The 20,183-nt window shown below is 44.9% G+C and overlaps 1 protein-coding gene across 3 annotated transcripts in view; it reads right to left on the reverse strand.

Moving 5' to 3' along the window:
- The window catches only part of LOC117705354 (aldehyde oxidase 4), a 63,212-nt gene extending 48,381 nt beyond the window's left edge, over positions 1-14,831 (reverse strand). For all 3 annotated transcript variants that reach the window (XM_076931882.1, XM_076931881.1, XM_034497937.2), the window contains exons 1-4: positions 14,685-14,831; positions 11,451-11,508; positions 5,187-5,283; positions 619-727 (exon numbers count right to left, since the gene is read on the reverse strand). In XM_076931882.1, the coding sequence (XP_076787997.1) occupies positions 619-727; positions 5,187-5,283; positions 11,451-11,508; positions 14,685-14,738 (318 nt within the window). In that variant the 5' untranslated portion in view covers positions 14,739-14,831. The remainder of the gene's footprint in view (positions 1-618; positions 728-5,186; positions 5,284-11,450; positions 11,509-14,684) is intronic.
- Between the last annotated feature and the right edge of the window lie 5,352 nt (positions 14,832-20,183).

Below are 20,183 nucleotides of genomic sequence, written 5' to 3' on the forward strand. Positions count from 1 at the left end.
TTGGGAGATGTTTCTGGAGTCCTCACACACACATCTGACCTCTCATCAGCATCCTCACACACACATCTGACCTCTCATCAGCATCCTCACACACACATCTGACCTCTCATCAGCATCCTCACACACACACACACACACACATCTGAACTCTCATCAGCATCCTCACACATACATCTGACCTCTCATCAGAATCCTCACACACACATCTGACCTCTCATCAGTATCCACACACACACACACACACACACACACACACACATACACACACACACACACACATCTGAACTCTCATCAGCATCCCATACTTGGCAACAGTGAAAAATGAGGAAGTCTGTTTTCTATAAGCTTCAGGTTTCTATTTCATTTTCTTCTTGAGTCAGACTGCTCTTGTCTTTGAGTTACTGGCAAGAATGAAGGTCTCCTGGGTTAAGTAAGATGTCTTACAGTCAATGACAGTATCTTGAAGAGATCTCTGAAGAAGATTTCTGGCTATGAAGCAAAGATGCTTACAACACTAGAATGCAAAAGCACGAAGGCTTTCAAGCCTGGTGACTTTGGAGAGCAGCCTGTGGGCCACGCCTGCATAGGCATCTGGTCCCCATCACACTGGGGTCTTACCTGTACTGGGTGGATCCTCTTTTTGATGCTTCCGACACCTTCCACTGTGGTAACGGCTGCCCCATGGAGAGAGCAGATAGGTACCAGGCACGCTGTTGCTGGGTAGTGGCTAGGATGGGCTTATGTAAAGAGAACACACTGAAATCACGAGAAACGGGTGATAAAACTTGGTGAGTTAGTTCAGTCCAGGAGGATGACAGAGCTATATTTCCCCAACCATGGAGAAGATGACCTGTACAACCATGGACTTCTGCACATACCTAAGAAAGAACTTGGATATGACAGGTGGAGGAAGCAGAAGAGAGACACTTCCATGTTGGGTTCCTAAGTGATCTTCCTTCACCCTACACACACACACACACACACACACACACACACACACACACACACACACACACAATTTAATTTTTTTCTCCTGTTATGGCAAGTAAGGAAATGTTTCTCTTTGGATAATAAATGCCCCTTCCCCGAAGGCCTCAACCCTACACAAATAACTACAGTTAACTAAGGAATTCTGAGAGAGGGAGAAATAGTCTTTCCCAGGGAATAGCAAACCAATCTGGTATCCAACACCACACAGTCAACCCTGAAAACATACATGCTGGTAACATTACACAGACAGAACAGGTTGGTTATATTTAGGATTTCATATGTATATATTTTTCCTCCCTGCTTTTATTCCTATTTGGTTTAGCATGTGGCTTGTGTGTGTGTGTGTGTGTGTGTGTGTGAGAGAGAGAGAGAGAGAGAGAGAGAGAGTCCATACATACACATAACAGTAATTAATGATAAAGGAGACCATAAATTTGAAAGCAGGCAAAGAAAGGCATACAGGAAGGTTTGGAGGGAGGAAAACAAAGTAGAAAATGATGTAATTATATTACCAACACAAGAATAAAATAAAATAAAATAAAATAAAATAAAATAAAATAAAATAAAATAAATGTGCCCCATAGGCTCATGTCTTGAGCTTGTGTCCCCAGCTGCTGTGCTCCTTTGTGGGGCTTTGATGGGGGCTGGGTGGTGAAAGTGGTAGGGAAGTGTGCCTCTGAAGGTGACAGCCTGGCACCCAGCTTCATCGGTGGCCTCTGCTTCTTGATCTACCAGGAAGAGAACTCTGCCTCTTGTTCCCTCTGCCACGGAGGTGCTGTGCTTCACCCCCTCACTCCAGGGACCGAGGTCTCTGGAACTCTGGCCCCAAATAAAAGTTGTTTTCTATAAGTTGTCCCTGATGTCTTGGACACAATGATGAAAAGTTCAAAAGCAAAGGAACTTTTTTACAGCAACAGAGAACAAAACCAGGAGCTCTCCTGACAGGATAAATAAGTCCTGCTGAGCAGAACATTTGTGGAAAAGAGATGGAAGTGAGAGAGTAAATCTTTTAGGTTCAGACTCCATCTTAGAGAACCTGGCCTAAGGTTTAACTCAAGTTAACTAACAGGCCGGTACCTAGCACCAGTTTCTAGTTATTCCCCAATAAAACCTATGTCTAACACCAGTTTCTAGGTTACTTCCCAAGAAATCTGCACCCCCTCTCCCCCCAGGTTACAAACCCACCCCTGACACCTTACTTCCTAACAACCACCAATCAGGAGAAAAACAGAAGTTAAGTTTATGGTTTGGCTCCCAGTACTAGTCAGTTATATTAAAGGCCATAATGGCCCTGTTAGGGATTGCTTCTAATGCTGTCTCAATTCAATTTGGTTCCCAAAGGCTGAAGGTCTCCACCCACAGCTAGATTTAATTGGCAATAAAGAATTGGCATATAGCCAATGGCTGGGCAGGTAGACTGGGAGAAGACCTGGGGATTTGCATGTGCTAGCAACTGGGGGGTGGGGGGTAAGGGGTGGAGGGTGGGAAGGAAGGAAAGGAGGCAGAGATCCCCATGATGGGGAAGAAGAAAGACCAGACCTAAAGGCCTGCCAACATGTGAGAATCAGGGAAACTGTCACATGGGCCATTTTCCTGATTGGGTTTGGGGTAGCAGAGGCGAAATATAGATTTTAAGGATGTTAACGCCAGATACTGGAGGGGAGTGTATGCCAGCCATGGGAAGGATTAGATGTGCCCAGCCTTTGAGCTAGCCAAGGCATATTTAAAATGAATTGGTGTGTGTGTGTGTGTGTGTGTGTGTGTGTGTGTGTTTCATTCATGAATCCAGATAGCTCCAGGGCAGGTGCAACAAGTGAGTGTGAGCCTTTGAGGGCACAGAGCAGTTAGATAAATTACTGTTACAGAGCCACCCAGTGGGGGATTTACCCTGGGCCCTTTTAAAAGGATTCTAGCTGCCACAGAGAACCTTAGCTGAGATGCTGGGAGTCCCTGCTTTGCAAAGAGACAGGATGGCTGCTCTGGGGCAGAGAGTCAGATGGTATGCAGCCTGCTTCCTACAAGCAAATAATCAAAAGATAGGGATAAATAAAAATTGATTTAATTGTTTTTAAGGACAGAAGGGAATACAATGGTAATTGTTTAAATGCTCTTAGGTATACATGAAATAAAGAAATCCAGGCCTTTTATCTCAAATGTAGGAAATAAAGGGAAGAAGGGAGAAATTAGGGAGATTGAATGAAAAAATGCTTTAAAGAAATTTAAGAGTCTTTAGTGCAAATATTTGGGACAGCAGAAGGAAAGACTATCAAAAATAAAATAATCCTCTCACTACTAAGGGCTCTATGGGGGGGTCTAAGAAGCTAACCACTATCTACTCCTCAGGACACTAGAGAGAGAAGAGCCCAATTTCAGGAGACAATAATCTCTCTTGCCCTTGACTTCCCTTCATCCAGGGAATCCTATGCTCCCTGACCACCCTATGCATTTAAAAGATAACATAGCCTGGACTAGAAATTTTCTCATGTCCCAGTGTTATGACAAGTGTTAGAGAACAGCAGATTACAAACTCATTGTGCCAGAAGAAATGATATCACGCATTCTTCAGGAGATCCACCGCTCTCCCCACACGGGCGTCCAGAGAATGAAGGATTTGATACGACATGTTAATATCAAGACTAGAAATGCCAACTCAAAGATAGGTAAAATTGTTAAGAGCTGTGTGGCCTGTCAATTGACCAATGCAGTTGCCAGCAAGAAGAACCCTGGCACTCAGTACTGGGGCACCAAACCAAGAGTCTATTGAGACACAGACTTCACAGAGGTAAAACCAGAAACATTTAGATATTTACTGATGCTTATAGATACCTTTTCAGGCTAGACTGAGACTTTCCCCACCAAGCATGAAACTACATCCACGCTGACAAAGAAACTTTTAGAGAGCACACTGCCAAGGTATGGGCTTCCTCAGATGACAGGGTCAGACAGTGGACCAGCTTTTGTGGCCCAGATAATTCATGGACTACCAATATTGTGGGGATTGATTATACATAGACCCCAGAGTTCAGGATGTGTAGAGAAAGTGAACAAAACTCTAAAAGAGACCTTAACTAAAGTGACCTAAGGGATTGACAATGACTGACTAACTCTCCTTCCCTTTGCTCTCTACTGGGTATCAAACTCCCCTTACCAGATGAGACTTAACCCTTTTGAGATTATGTTTGGGATTACCGACAGCCCCCCATTATTCTTAACATACAGGCAGAGGTTATCGCTGAATTTAAAAATTGTCAATTGCTAGACAGTCTCAAAGGTATCCATCCAATGGGTGCATAAACATATTTGGCCTAAACTTCTCTATAAAATAGGTCCGTCCATCACCCTAAAGGTTATAGGATTACAGCGTGAAATCACCCATTTGCAATTGAAGACCACCCTGAGCAGGAGGAGAATTCAACCTCAGGTTTCTCTTCTGTTCCCCACTGATGGGGCACTTACCTAAGCCCCAGAGCCACCAGAGGACTGAATGATGACAACCCTGATCCCCCCTAAAAAACAACAATAACTCCAGGAAGTCCCATGATTGGACCTTCTAGTTACCAGAGAAAGCAGGAAATGAGGGACCAAATCTTTTGGGTTCAGACTTCAACTTAGAGAACCTGACCTAAGGTTAAACTCAATTTAACTAACAGGCCAATGCCTGGCACCAGTTTCCAGGTTACCCCCCCCCCCCCCACAACAAAACCTGTGTCTAACACCAGTTTCCAGGTTATTCCCCAACAAATGTGCACCTCCAGGTTACTAGTCTGTCCCTGACACTTCACTTCCTAACAACTGCCAGTCAGGAGGAGAGCAGAAGTTAAGTTAAGGGTTTGGCTCCCAGAACCAGCCAATTACGTTAAAGGCCATAATCAGATGTGTGCCAGGTTAGATACCCACTTCTTGCCTTTATAAATGCTTGCCTGGAACTGGACTCAGGACCCCCTCCTGTTCTCCTGCATCAGAGACTGTGGTGTGGCTCAAGCTTGAATAAAGAGACCCTGATGTGATTACATCATATTTGGCTCCTTGGTGGTCTTTTGGGGGTTCACAAATGTTTCATGGCACAACAGAGGCAGAGTGAGCATGTTAGAGACTAGGAGACAGGAGGAAGTGATGCATAGGCAGAAAAAGGCACAGGGAAGGCTTTTGTCCTTCCTAGCTGTGCCCAGAGCATAGCCAGGCAGTGCAAAGGATACTGGATCTTCTTGGCCTCTGGATCATATCTCGATATCATCACTGTGCAGGCACCGCAGCCTCCGCTTCCACAACCATATTTAGTGCCTGTGAGATGGACTGGAAGGGAGGGAGTTAAGGAAAAGAGATTCAGGTTGTTTTTGTTGTTACTTACTCCCTTGGGTGCTGATGACAAATAGCATGTTTTATTGGTCATAGCTTCCTGCTGGAAAGATTGGCTCAAGTTTCTACTTACATCTGAGCTCACTGATGAAGAGAAACCATTCAAGAGCCACACCAGCTCTCTGAAAACTTGGTCCCAGAGCGTTTCTGAACATAGGAATTTCCAGTTCAGTTAGGAAGATGTTGAAATGGTGGTCGGGTAGGTAGAGAGAGGGAGAGAGCTCACCTCCTGAAGCCATGGGTCCTCAGCATCCAAAACAGCATCAAGCAATCAAAAAGTAGCAGGAGATGGGTATTGTGATTTATACTTATTATTATTAAAATTTGGGAGACTGAGGAAGGGGGTTACTGGGAGTTTGAGGACAACCTGGGTAACATAGGGGAATCTAGGTAGCCTGGAATGCACGGAGAGACTCTGTTTCACAAGAACAAAACCAAGAAAGGCGATGGCGTGGTACTCCTAGTGGGTACTGTAGAGTGAAAAATTATAAAGGCCATTTTATGAAATATGTGTAGATTTTTCGCCTTACAGAACTCGGAACTGAAAATAAGATTTCAGGCCTTCACATTCCAGGTGAAGGACACTTGCTGGATTACATTCCCCAAGCCTGGCCCAAGGCAGGAAGGCATTCCTGACTACAGATAAAGATGCTACCACCTAGGTGGGGCCATAGCCCTATAGCCGGAAAAAGTAAAGATAGTAATCTGAAATGGCAGGATAGGGCACAATGGCATGGTGAAAACCACATTTTTGAGAAGAATGAGTGTGCAGAGTGATCTCACATGACTCTAGATCATTTTGGCTAGATTCTCTGAAATGTTCCACTGTTCTTGGTTACCCCTCCCTTGGTCTTCCCAGTGCTATGTTCAAAATTTGTAAAACAACCAATCATGTGTAAGCGCACAAAAATGCCTTCCTCCCCCCACCCCATGCTATAAAAGACCCTTTAACCCACCACACGGGGCCAAAAACCCTGCTCTTGGAGCTAAAGAGCTTGTCGTTTTTGACCGCTGGCTCCTCCCCTAATAAACCTCTGTTGATTGCATCCAGGTATGGTTTCTTGTGATTTTTGGGTGGCCGCAATGTCCTAAGACTTGAGAAAGGGTCTCCGGAGTTTGGAGCTCTTCAGGTACAAGGCAGTGTCTGCAGTCGAAGTAGAGGTTTCTTCAGGAAACCACGTGTATATTTTTCCTGAATAAGACACACAGACTACACAAGCATCCTGTTAGCATCTCAGGGTGTGTACCCAGATGCCATGTGGAAAAGCTCATGGGCCTCTACCTGAACTCTACAGAACTCAGAACTGCGAGCAATGGAAAAATGAATCCATGGACTGTCACTTCTCTGGATGCCATAGAAGGCAGTTTGTGTAAAAATTGGAAAAATCTTCCCAGGATGCTTAATTTTCTCTAGTACAGCAATACGTGCTTTCACTTTCTTACGGAGTTAGAGAGCATCAATTTAAGAGCTGGGGATACAGCCCAGCAGAGGATCATTTGCCTAGCATGTGTGCAGCCTTGGGTTCAACAAGTAACGATAATAATCATGTCTCTTGAGCCAGTGTTATCAAGATCACTATGTAGGGCACTTGCATACTTTCTCAAAGAGAGAACAAAAGATGTATGTAAATCCTCTTCTTTAGATGCTTGCAGGAATCTACCAGAGTTGGCTTGGGACCATTTTTGGGTGCAGCTTAAAAGAATTTTGGGTGGAACCCATGATTGGCTTGGGTGGAGGTTAGAAATAATTTTCCTCCTATAAGTTGCTGCCCTTAACAAGGTGCTGCAATCAGAATACTTTCTAGTTTTTGGAATAACTAGCTGAGTTCTTTGCAGCCTTCCCCAGAAGGCTTTGCACACCAGACTCTGTTCTTAAATTCTGAGTTACAGGAGCTCAGGGCTTACTATACAGGTCTCTTGAGGCGGAGGACTGAAGGTGATATGGGTCAGACCTTACTTAAACTGCTCCACTGGGCAGGGCACAAAAAGCGTAATTTGTTTTTGTTTCAGGAGTCTGGAAAATTTCAAGTAAAGAAATCAAAATTCTATCTGGCTCAAAGACTTCTCCCTGCCGCCGGGATGGGCATTCCTGCAGTATACTCAGAAGTTGCCTTGGATGAATGGGCAGACAGCGTGCACAGGGAACATGCCACCAAGGCAGACTTCGTCCTTTAAGGCTCTCATTGCTTGTCTGTTCTTTATTTTCAGTCACATCTCTCCATTCTCACCTTCAGCTCTTTACATGTGCTAACAAAAACCTCGTTTACTTCTCCCAAACCACGACCCCCCTGTTGTTGATTAGAAAACCCTTGGCTCCAACACTTTAGTTTTTTTTTTTTTTTCCTGAAAAGTTTTACTCAACCCTCATCTCATCTGATCCCTCTCCCTCCTCATGTATGCTTGGGCGTCCTTTCCTGTGCATGGCTGTCATCACTTCCTCTGTGTGACAGTCCCCGCCACTATGATAGGGCTAGAGGCAGTGTTTCTCTAGCTTCTGGATACCTTAGTGCTTGATAAAATTTGTTATTTCAATAAATATAAACTGTGGGTTTTTTTTATTTGTTTGTTTGTTTGTTTGTTTTTAAGATAGGGAATCTCTCCTGTGGTCCAGGCTAGCCTTAAATTCACTGTGTAGTTGAGGATGACCTTGAATTTCTGATTCTCCTGCCCCTACCTTCAACATGCTGGGATTCTGATATACACTATCACACTTGATGTATTTGATACCAGGGATTGAACCCAGGGCTTCGTGAATGGCAGGTAAACGAATAAGACTTATTTTTGAAAATGACAGTGCTGGCTGTGGTGTGAAGGACAAATGTTTGGGAATGCTCTGAGAGATGGTTTATCCCAGAGCTAAGGTCTCAAAGAGATATTAACACTTGTTAGCGTTCTGCATCCTCTGCCTCAGCAGATCTGGGCAGGCCAGTGGGGGATGGGTGTGGTGACTCAGTGGGAAGCTAAGGCCTCCAAGGCTGGCTCCTGACTGTTGCATGGAGGAGCTAGAATAGACAGGAGATGAATATCTTCACCACGTGTCTCAGTCTGGACCTGATATCTAAGCCAGGGCTCAAGACAGCAGAATATCTGGGTTTTTGTGGGGGCCTTGAATTTCTGCAATATACAAGATACAATATAAGGAAAGATTATAGAGTATGAATGTAAACATAGAACCAGAACCTCGGGAGAGACTATAGGAGTGCTGAAAAAGTGCTTTAGGTCGACATGGTCTCTAGCACAGATAAGCATTTCTTCCTTTCTGTAGCCAGTTCATTAGAACCATCTGCTAAGGAGCAGGTGAGAGAAATACCTCACCCTATTCTAGAACCCTTTATTCTAAGCAGAAGTTGGGGCCTAGAACTCCAGGGAGCCTCATTTATATTATTTATATTAGTCACCAACAGCAAAGAGCAGAGAGGATGCTGGGAACCTGGGGGTGAGGTGTTCTATCTAGTGTTGGTTCTGGCCGTGGTCACCTGGGAATCTGCATTTTCAACTTATTCTTGATGTGGCTTCATTTTAGGAAGTCTAGAGAAAGCATGGTAGGATGTGTGTGGGTGTCAGAGCTGATTCTCAAGGAAAGGCAGTGATGGGTTTGCTGATCATTGATGAGATCCTGCAGTGGGGCACAGGGGAGACAGTGGGATGGGGGTGAGGATTTGGATTCTCTAGACTGAGTGGAATGGAACATTGGGCCAATGGTCTTCATCTCCTCACTGGGAGGGGGCTGTAAAATGGTAATGTAGGAAGTCAGGTTGTGTGGCTTAGTAGTGGGAAAGAGTCTGGAGGGAAAAGTTAAAACACCAGGGAGAAGCTATTTCTAGAACATTTTTGTCAAGGTAAGACAAGTGAGTGATGAAGTGTTATTTTAGAAGTGTTAATTGGGGTGTAGAGAGACAGAGGGAGACAGGATAGTATTATCTTGTTCACTGCTGGATTCCTAGTTCCTGTCAACAACACTCATTGTGTATGTGCCCACATGGAGGCCTGAGGCCAACCTCAGTGTCATTCCTCTGGTACAGTCAACAATATTTTGATACTTTTTCCCGATCTCTCACTACTCTAAATTAGACAAGTAGGCTTAGTTGGCTAGTCCGTGAGTACCAGTGATCTGATGTCTCTGCCTCCCCAGTGGTCCACACCTGGCTTTTCTATTGCAGGTCTTGGGGTTGAACTCATGTCTTTGTCTTTGCAAGACAATGCATTACTGACTGCACTGTCTTTTTAGCCCCAGTGAGCACATATTTTTAACTTAAAAAACTATTATAGTCTCATGGGAAGTTACAGAATAGGACAGACAACCTTTTATTTTTATTACCCAGCTCTCTTCAATTGATGACATCCAGATGACTCTCTCTCTCTCTCTCTCTCTCTCTCTCTCTCTCTCTCTCTCTCTCCCCCCTACCAAGTGTGAAAAAAAAAAAAAGGCAAAACCCAAGAGCTTAGTATTGATGCTCTTTATCCTATTCAAATTATTGGAAGGAGGTTCGGAGTTTAAGAGTAAGGAGCTATCTTGAGTGTCATGCCAAATACCATTGGATTTGTGTTAGTTCTAAAATTTACAGTGGTAGTCATTATAATTAGGAAGAAGTTTAAAGGCACTTGCAGTATATTTGGCATAATTCTAACACCTCTCTGGATGTTTTAACTTTGCATGGTAAGCTTATGAATTTAAAGAATACTGCTCTGCTGAGCATCAATGTGGCAGATACTGCTGATAATATTACCCATGGCCTGAGGTCAGTATTTCTGTTTTGGTCAAGCTTCAAGAATGGCATATATAGCTTGATCATTTTTTTGCCCTGGGAATACTTTTATTCCTGCCCATCCTGTTAAAGCTTGTCTTTAACAACATCAACATGTTGGCAGCCAAAGTACATGGCTTGAACCTGAAAATGGACCCCCAGTCAGAGTTATTAAATTAGCAGGCTGGCAAGCCAAGGAAGGGTAAGATTCTGCACGGAGCCTTACCAACCTAAGACAGAAGTACATTGGTTTTGATAATGCATGTTCCACGATGGGTAAGGAAGGCATTCTTGGCAGAACAACCTAAGACAGGCTCAGTCTTGTTTATGAAATAAAAAAGGGTGACAGGTGGAGAGCTTTGGGGCTGTTTGACAAGAATTTGACATTGGCCAAGGTCAAGGAAATGGGCTGCTTGGCAGGAAAATGACATTGGCCAAGGACAAGGAAGTGGACTTCAGGCAGGAATCTGACATTAGGCTAAAACAAAGAAGTAATTTCAGGCAGGAATCGAAATTTTAGGCTAGAACAAGGAAGTAGGCTTCAGACAGGAAAATGACTTTGAACTAGGACAGGGAAGTTGGTTCAGATATTTTCATCATCTTGATAAGCCCTTAGAAACAGTGATCATGGGAGTGTTCATAGAATTTTGTTTATTGCCTTGCTTGTTCTTTGAATATTTGTGTTTATAGTCTTGTTTGTTCCTTGACTATTTGCATCTATTGTATTGCTAGTTCCTCAATCTAGAACTGACCTTAATACTTGCATGTAATTAAAATGGTATAAAAGCAAAAGGGAGGAGGGGGGATGGGATAGGGGTTTCTAGAGAGGAAAAATGGGGAAAGGGGATGGCACCTGAAATGTAAATAAATAAAATATCCTATAAAAATACAATAGATAAAACATGAACTCACACATCCTTGTTCTGAACTCCAACTAGACTCCATAAATGGAAGACAGAGTCACTTACCTAGAGGGAATGTGGGTGGCTTTTTTTTTTTTTTTATTATTCTTATAAAAAAGATTTATTTTTTATTATTTTTATTTATGTGTATATATGAATATATGCTCTCTCTATTCCCTTCCTCCCTCCCTTCTTTCCTCCTACTGTCTGTCTGTGTCTCTGTATGTGTGTCTGTGTGTCTGTCTGTGGTGTGTGACTGCTGAGACCTAAAGAGGACATGGAGTCTCCTTGGTGCTGGAGCTGTGAATTTCCAGGTGGCCACGGGCTGTCTGATGTGGATATTGCGAACTGAACTCAGGTCCTCTGTAAGGACAGTAAGTACTTTCCATCACCGAGCCACCTCTTATCCCTTCTGATGAGTTTTAGCAGTTTACTGCCCATTACAGTTAAAGGATACGAACTTTCCTGACGTAGAACAGTAGATTCACTTCAGGGTCAGGGCTCTTCTCTATGACCTATATTGTGAAACAAGGAAAGGGGTTGCAGGAAGAGGCCATCATTGGTTACAGCAATTCAATCTTTTGTTTGGAGGACATGTTTATAATGTGAGTAACTTTACAGAAATCTCTTAGTGATTCTTGGAACCAAAGGTCTGAAGAAACAGTGAAGTTTTATTGCAATGTCTGAATTTTCTATCATCTATGACAAGCATTTACCTGGAAAGGACTGGGTGGGAAGAGACACACGGAGAAGACTTGGATAACTCATAGTCATAGAAAGTTGTAGAAATAAATTAGCCAGAGAAGATGCTCCCAGGACCAGGGCTTTGCTTCTCAGCTCTATATGCATGTGAGGGAAATCCAGATGACCTTCCTCAGGGCTCTGCCCTCACCTGAGCACCAGGTGTTCCTTGGCACAGAGGAAAGGCAGCTTCCCCCAGGCCCTAGAGGAACCCAGCCAGCATCTCTGCTGGGGCAACCAGGCAAGATAGGGAAATCAAGTTAGAATGTAGCTGACCTGGAATAGGGTTAGCAGGGAACCCAGACAAAGGGCACTGTCCTCCACGCCGCTTTGTACTGAGAATACAGGACCTTCGGCAAGGTAAACAGTACTGATTCCTTCACCCCACCTCTCACATATCGAGCTCTCTTAAAGTCCTCAGAAATTTACCAATGTAGAGAGCAGCCCAACACCCAAACTCCAGACTTTGCCTGTCTGTCTCTGTCTCTCAATATACACACGCCTAAGAAGAAGCATTTACCTGGAAAGGACTGGGTGGGAAGAGACACACGAAGAAGACTTGGATAACTCAGAAAGTTGTAGAAATAAATTAGCCAGAGAAGATGCTATGAGAAGAGGTACTACAGAGGCAGAGAATCCAAGTCTCATGTTCTTTAACACTGCAGCTGCAAGAACATGGAGATGGTTTACAAGCAGGGAATAAGATAGCTGCAGGGGATGATAATGCCTATTGCCCTTGTCCTGGGATCAAGGCCTGGTGACACTCAAGGCTTGGATTTCTGGCTATAGCATCCTTCCTGGTAAATACTGTACTTTCAGTCCTCCTGTCCACAGGCCTGCTATTGCCACGTGGGTTCACTGCTGTCCTGAGTCACGGTATGTCTCAGGTCCAAAGAGCGCAGAGAATGTCAGGTTCCAAAAGAAGGGTGAGGTTGGAAGTGTAGAGGTTAAATTCTGCCAACTACAGAGCCAGTGCTGAGCAGCCAGCATTCCCAGCTGTGTGAAAAAGATCTCAGGAACTGTATGAAAAACAAATCTCTTCTTACTGAACACATAAAGGGGGAGCAAGGCCACTCTAATCACCAAGGAGAAAGTGCACACAGCATAGAGACAACGTCAGGAGAGTAGCAAAGCGTAAGGGGTCAGACTGTAATAAGCACCTGGATACCAGATATGGGTAGTCAGATAGTTTTACAGAGAAAAGCATTTGGCGTTCTACCAGCTGTGGGGAATGCAGTTTCTACTGTACTTTGGGAAACCACCAGGCAGGACCTATGGAACAGCCCTGCTATGATCTCAGAGCCTCTCACCAGCTCCAGTGAGGAGTCAGATGGAAGGATGCTCATGCTGTGTTTTCTGGAGGGAGGACTTGGGAGAATTGGAAGCTGCCTGTGTCCCCATCACTGGGATAAGCCCATGAAGGATCAACACACCCTGCAAAGCCAAGCACTGATGAGGTAACTTTTTCACAGAGGAGAGCCCCAAGATCAGTGCAGAGTCACAGAAACAAAACAAACAAAAGGGGTTTGCACCTTATACCACTGCTCTCAAATCCAGAATCCAGATGTGCAGGCACACCAATACCACATCTGTCTCAAGGAGACACCTGCATTTCTAAGTGGGCACATGAAAAAGTCAGTGCGAAAGATACATGTTTGAGAGGCACAAAAAAGACAAAGAGTCCCAACACACGAAACAGAAGCAGCACTTTGGGGAGTCTGTGGGGCGATGGGCCCTAATGGACACTGTGCCTCAGTTAAACTGAGCCCATGGGTCTAAACAAAAGAGCCAGTCGTGGCTACCACACCGTCTTCAGGCTTGTGTAGATTGGCCCCTTTTGACATTTTTATAATTTGTCCTTGAAATAAATAAGATAAAAGGGTCTAAAAGCACCTACACATCAAAAGACTGGAGAGTAGCGCTTGGGAGAGTGTATGTGAGCATCTTAACATTAAAATATTAAATGATATTAAAGGACAAATCAGCAAAGGATGTTTCCCCACACAGACTCGTCCTCAGCACTTAAATCCCTAGATGGACATTTAGCAATTGCTCTCCCGACGTCCGATGCTCTTTCAGGTACTCCAGATTGCTATACCTGCCTTTCTTTCTGTCCTTCCTTCCTTTCTTCCATCTGTCTGTCCATCTCTGTCACCCGTTCAGTATTTACACATTCACAGTGTTCTCAGAAATGACCTTCCTTGACTGGAAAAATTGCTATAAAATTTTGCCTTTATTAAAGCTTTGGTTTTTTTTTTCCATTAAAAAAAAAAGTCTTAGCGATATAGCATAACCATGGGAAATAAGAACCATGGCAAATTACTAAAATAGCTTTTACGGTTTTTTTTCTTTTTTCTTTTTTTGCTAAGTGTCACACACAAGAAAATATGAATTCTGACTATAAAGCTCTTAGAACTTCCCATGAACTTGTTTTGCTCCTGAAGAAAAAGGTTGAGAACCTCTTCTGGCCCAGTCATCTGCAGAGAATGGCTGTCTACTGCCTCTCCTGCCTGGAGGAGCTTCTGCCTTCAGGGTGATGGGTTAGGCTGGGGGATTGCTATCAATTGAGAGTCATTTGTGGTTGTTTTCCTTGGTGTCCTGTCTCTCTCTCCTGTTAAAGGGGCATTGGTGAACCAAGGTGGGGCTCATTTCCAACAAACACAGAAGGAAATTCTGTCAGCCGCTCACCCCTGCAGCATGCTGCCCTGTCAGAATTTACGCTTGCCACTACACACCAAATAACATGTTCTTCTTCCTACTGTCTCCAGTGAGAGAATGAAAAGCGAGCGGACATCCCACGTTTTCATCTTTGATGCCAAAAATGGAGAAACAACCCATATTTAAATTTGTGTCACTGGTAAAAACTAGGAGATGCACCTCAGTGCAGAACAATAAGCCCGTGTGAAGCCTCTGTGAATGGAAAGCCACATTAGTCATGCCAGAAACTTACCTTTCTTCCATTCACAAAAAAAATCAGCGGGTCAGAATCGGAAACGGAAGGCATGGTGTCAATGAAGCACAGATTTGAAATAAATGCCCTACTGACAAGTGTATCTGCTCCTCTATCTCAGATAGAGCAGAGCACCTACAGTCCCTGGAGAGCCAAAGCCGGCGGCACAGCCCAACACTGGTGATTTATAGTCAGCCCTGCTTGCCTGGCCCACAAAGGCTTGGCAGCAGCACCTGCTTCTCTTTCTGGCACAAATGAGTCAAGAATCCACGTGGCTTTTTGAAGTCTAAAACTGGTTTCCTCATGTTGGGTTTAGACTCGGGGGCTCATCTATGAAAAGTGAGTTTCAAGTTCATGACTAAGATTACACCATAAATATGAACCAGCCTGTAAGGCAGGATCTTGCTGTCCACCCTAGCAAGACATTCCGTCTCCCATTTTTCTTGTATAATTAAATACAATTAAGCAAAGGGAGATTCTCTCATGAATGTGATGAAAGACTGCAAATGCATGTTTGATCTTTTATTACTTCATTTTATGTGTGTGCATATCTGTGCTCCACAGGTGTGGCTGGTATTCACGGAGGCCAGAGAGGGTATTAGATTTCTTGGAGCTGGAGTTACAGATGGTTGTGAGCAAATATGTGGATGATGGGAATCCAATCTGGGTCCTCTGGAAGAGCACCAGTGTTCTTAGCTACTGAGCCATCTCTCCAGCCTCCAACTTTGTCTTTAATGTTCGATTATAACAACCAGCACGTGCATTGTCTGTTCTTAGTCTCTGCTCTGCTACTTGTCTACACCGCCCCAAATTTGAGGATTTAAGAAATCAAATTATTTTAGGATTCTCATGCTCAGCAATACCCTAGGTACAAATTTACTCGCAACCACTAATATTCACGAAGGTTTGCTGTGGGCTAGAGGCTGTTCTCATGGACTGGGAATTCTGGAGCATCTCAGGAGAGCATTGTAGTCACCATCATCACCAGTACCATCATCATCACCACCATCACCACCACCATCACCACCCTCCTCACACTCACTGCCACTACAACCACTGCCATTACTTTATAAATGAGATATCAAGATCTTGAGTGAGTTGCTCAAAGAGCAGGGTGCCTTGGAGCCTGCAGCTTCAACTTTTCCTGAGATATAGTAGAATCCTGGTGGGGAGTGAGGCCAAGGACAGTTGTGCCAGTTTCTGAAGGTCTTGGAGCATCAAGAGAGGTGTCCTGAGGCTCCCCTTATAGGGAGGGAAGTCATCTGGATTTGAGCAGTGGGTGATGGGCTGCATTGCAGGATCCCCAAGGCTGCTATTGAGCATGGTGGAAGTAGATGTCCTATTGGGTGTGATGTTGGCTTTTTGAAAGAGAGGAGCCCCACTGTAGAGCCCAGCAGCTGACTAACACACAGACAGACAGAGACAGAGACAGAGACACACACACACACACACACACACACACAGACACAGACACAGACACACACACACACACGCACATACACATGCGAGCATGCACACACTCATGCACGTGCGCATCACACACACACACACACACGTGCACACACAAGCACACACGTGGGCACACACACATGCACATGCTCGCACATACACACATGTACACACACATGTACACACACACACACACACACACACACACACACACAGCAAATAGGGCTGTGATGTGACACCTGTTGGATACTTAAGGGCTGCATTGCTTTCCTTTTGTCTTGAGCAGAGCAGAGAAGGTGCTCCATGACTGGGGCCAGGTTCCAATCCAGCCTTCCACAACCAAGCTCATCATTCTGACTACACCCTAGGTACACACCTCTGTCTCCTGCCTCAGTGGTTGCTGGAATCTTCTGCTCAGTGCTCCTTGCCTGTCAGAGATTTGAAACCTAAGAAATGGTGTAACCTCAGGAACTGGACAGTTCTGTGGAAGGTGGGGATGGAGACACATTAAGTGTTTAAGTTTAACTTTGAGGTACTGAGGGCTGGACTATGTCTTGTCTGAGCAGTCACAAAGGAGACGCTTACCAAGAGAATGTGTGAGAAAAGAGAAAGTATAGTGGCCTCCAAAGAAGATGTGAACTTGGCATGTTAAAGCCAAAGAAGCACAGGGTACCTGAGGAGAGCAGGGGTGAGGCAGAGATGCAGGGGTGAGGCAGAAATTCAGGGGTGAGACAGAGATGCAGGGATGAGGCAGAGATGCAGGAGTAAGACAGAGATGCAGGGGTGAAACAGAGATTCAGGAGTAAGACAGAGATGCAGGGGTGAGGCAGAGATGCAGGGGTAAGACAGAGATGCAGGAGTAAGACAGAGATGCAGGAGTAAGACAGAGATGCAGGGGTGAGGCAGAGATGTAGGAGTAAGACAGATGCAGGGGTGAGGCAGAGATGCAGGGGTGAGAATGATGCAGGGGTGAGACAGAGATGCAGGGGTGAGACAGAGATGCAGGGGTGAGACAGAGATACAGGGTGAGACAGAGATACAGAAGTGAGACAGAGATACAGGGGTGAGACTGAGACAGAGATGCACAGGTGAGACAAAGGTTCAGAACTAGGTGGGAAAGAAAGCCCCAGAAAGTTTCCATGTAGGATAAAACATGGTGTGCTTGAATCCAGCCATTCTTGGGCTGGGGCTAGGACTGAATTCACAGAGTCCTCACCTGACATGCATGAAGCATAGCATTTGGTCTCCTAGCACTCTGTAAACCGGGTATGGTGACAGACTCCTGTAATCCCAGCACTCGGGAGGTGGAGGCAAGAAAATCAGGAGTTCAAGGTCAATCTCTACTACATGGTGAATTCAAGGTTAGCTGGGATACTGGAGAAGCTGTCTTTAAAAAAATGAAGCAGGAGAATAGGCTTAGAGATCAATCATGCTTGTTACACTTTTAGAAGACCCATTTGTGGGCCCTACATGAGGAGGCTCCCAGCCACTTTTAACTCTAGGGGAGCACCAGGAGATCTGGTGTTTTCTTCTGGCCTCTGTGGGCTCCATACATATGTGACACATATATAACACGTATATGACACATACATGACACATATATGACACATACATGACACACAGAGATATATTCATACACATAAATACAATCAATTTCAAAACAAAAATTTTTATTATTCTATTGTATAGAGAAAGAATTATGAAGCCATTTCTGTACACCCCAGCCTAGAGGTTACACTAACTTAGACTAGGGTGCGAAGTAGTAAACAGAGATAAGAACAAAGAGAAGAGTATAGCTTTTGTATGAAATTTGGGAACATATCCAACTGGATCAGTTGACAGATTAGATAAGAATGAGGTAAAGAGTAGATGAGAGGACTTAGGCAAGAACAGCTGAGTCAGGCAGTATCAATGGCTGAGATGAGACGCCGGGAGTAGGGTGACAGCACTGGGTTTAGGGAAAGGAAGCAAAACCCTTTCTTGGATCTCGACAGTTTAAGTTGGCTTTCTGAGTTCTAAGAGCGCATGCCAGTAGAATACAGGGACCTAGAGAACAGTCTCTGGACCTGGACCAGAGATGCCACTTAATTAATCATCAGCTTATCAATGGTATTAGCATAAACTCCTTGGGGATGGTAATGCACTAAGAAAAAGCCCCATTTGCATTGTGGCAAGAGAACACTGTAGATGGCTAGGCATGCTTCCTGAAACTGCCTTGCCTCCCCTGTGAGGTCAGGAGGGTCTGCTATCCAGCCTGCTTCCAGAGGAGGCTCAGGACAGGCAGGCTCAGGCCAAATAAGTAAGCCTTTGATGCCTCTGGCAGTGACACCAGGAACAGTCAGGCTATCTGGACAGGGTGCTTCAGGCAGACATTCTCAGAACTGCTGGGTAATTTTTGTTCTGCTGCCTTTCCCTCCAGGTGGATGGAACTGGGGTTCTGCACACGGCAGAATAGGTGGAACATGAGATGGAACTTGTGTGTGTGTGTGTGTGTGTGTGTGAGAGAGAGAGAGAGAGAGAGAGAGAGAGAGAGAGAGAGAGAGAAAGAGAGAGAGAGAGAGAAGAGACAGAGAGAGAGAGGGAGAGGGAAGAGAGGGAGAGAGGGAGAGAGAGAGGGAGAGGGAGAGGGACTGGGAGGAGAGAAGGAGAGAGGAGGGGAAACTGTGTTTGGGTTGGGATGTAAAGTAAATAAATAAATTAATAAAAACCATGCCAGGACAATGCATCCCCCCTTTTATCTGATGAGTTTTCGAAACCAGAGGCTCTGAGCTTGGAAACTCCCAGTCACTGACTGGATTGGCTCAGATTTGCCACTGCCGGAGTACAGCTCATAAGAGGACACAGCACACGACCCTGCTGAGATGTGTGGATAATTTCAAAGCCAAGCGATCTCAATGCTTGTTTCAAGCAGGCAGCATAGCGGTGCTTCCCTGATGGTCAGTAATGTATACATCTAAGACACTAGCTGCTTTGGAAGGCTGTGCCACGCAGCGCCCTGCCCGAGCCCCAGGCTCTTGGTTCAAGATCGTAACAACAGTGGCTCATTCCTGTCACGTGAAACCTGCAACTACAGCTTGAACTTGGAGGTTCTTGAGGCCCTCTACTGCTAGTGTAGCTGAGTCGTGCTTTCCGTCCTGATGGGAAAGTTACCCTCACTGTGAAGAGAGTTTGGTAGTCTGGAGACCTCAGCCTAGGCCCACCCACCAGAGTCTGCAATCAGCACCTGTCCAAACATTTAACATTTGTCTCTATGTGACAGTGTAGGCGGAAACATGGCCATGACACAGGCTTCTTGAGGCAACTGTCTGAGGTATTGCTTTCTTTTAAACAATACTCCCATAGCTTTCAGACATACCTTATAATATGTAATAGATTGTGGGGTTTCTCAGTTCTAGTTCATCTGCAAGAATGGAACCTTCAGTTCTGCAGCTGACCAACCGGTTGGAGAATTCTCTCTCATCCCCCTGCCAGGCATCACCTACCTGAGGAGCAGAGTGGTTCTCCATATAAAGAGCTGGGCAGAATGGCCCCCTCTCCTCCACTCTAGGGTAAGATCTAGTCACTCCTGCGTGTGTGTGCAGGGTTCCTCCACTATCTCACCTACAGTCGTGCCTCTATCAGCTCCTCACACCTCCCAGCATAGCAAAGGTTGTTTCTTATTGTACCGTGCTGCAAACGACTCTCTCTGGATCTCCCTCCTCTCCTCTCTCTGACTGAGTTTAACTAGAGTTAGTTACAGGAACATGAATGAGGGGCTACATTACAGAAGCATAGGCAATTACCAGTGGCTACACCATTAAAGAAAATCTTTCACCCTCCTCAGAAACCATCAACTGTCTATAGATCCTCAGGGAAGGACCAGGCCTTGGGAACTCCACGCCCTCCATGATGGAAGGCTGACGGCCCAATCTTTTGTGCAGATTATCAGAGCAACTGTGGTGCTTCTCAGTGAGACAGCCATGTCCGCACTTTCTTCAGCTCTTTCAATTTTCCCACCATGTTTTAAACCTTCCCTGGTGTTTTAAACCTTGAAGGGCATGATGGAGGCCT

This window comes from Arvicanthis niloticus, chromosome 3 (genome assembly GCF_011762505.2).
Source record: "Arvicanthis niloticus isolate mArvNil1 chromosome 3, mArvNil1.pat.X, whole genome shotgun sequence".
Taxonomy (NCBI): domain Eukaryota; kingdom Metazoa; phylum Chordata; class Mammalia; order Rodentia; family Muridae; genus Arvicanthis; species Arvicanthis niloticus.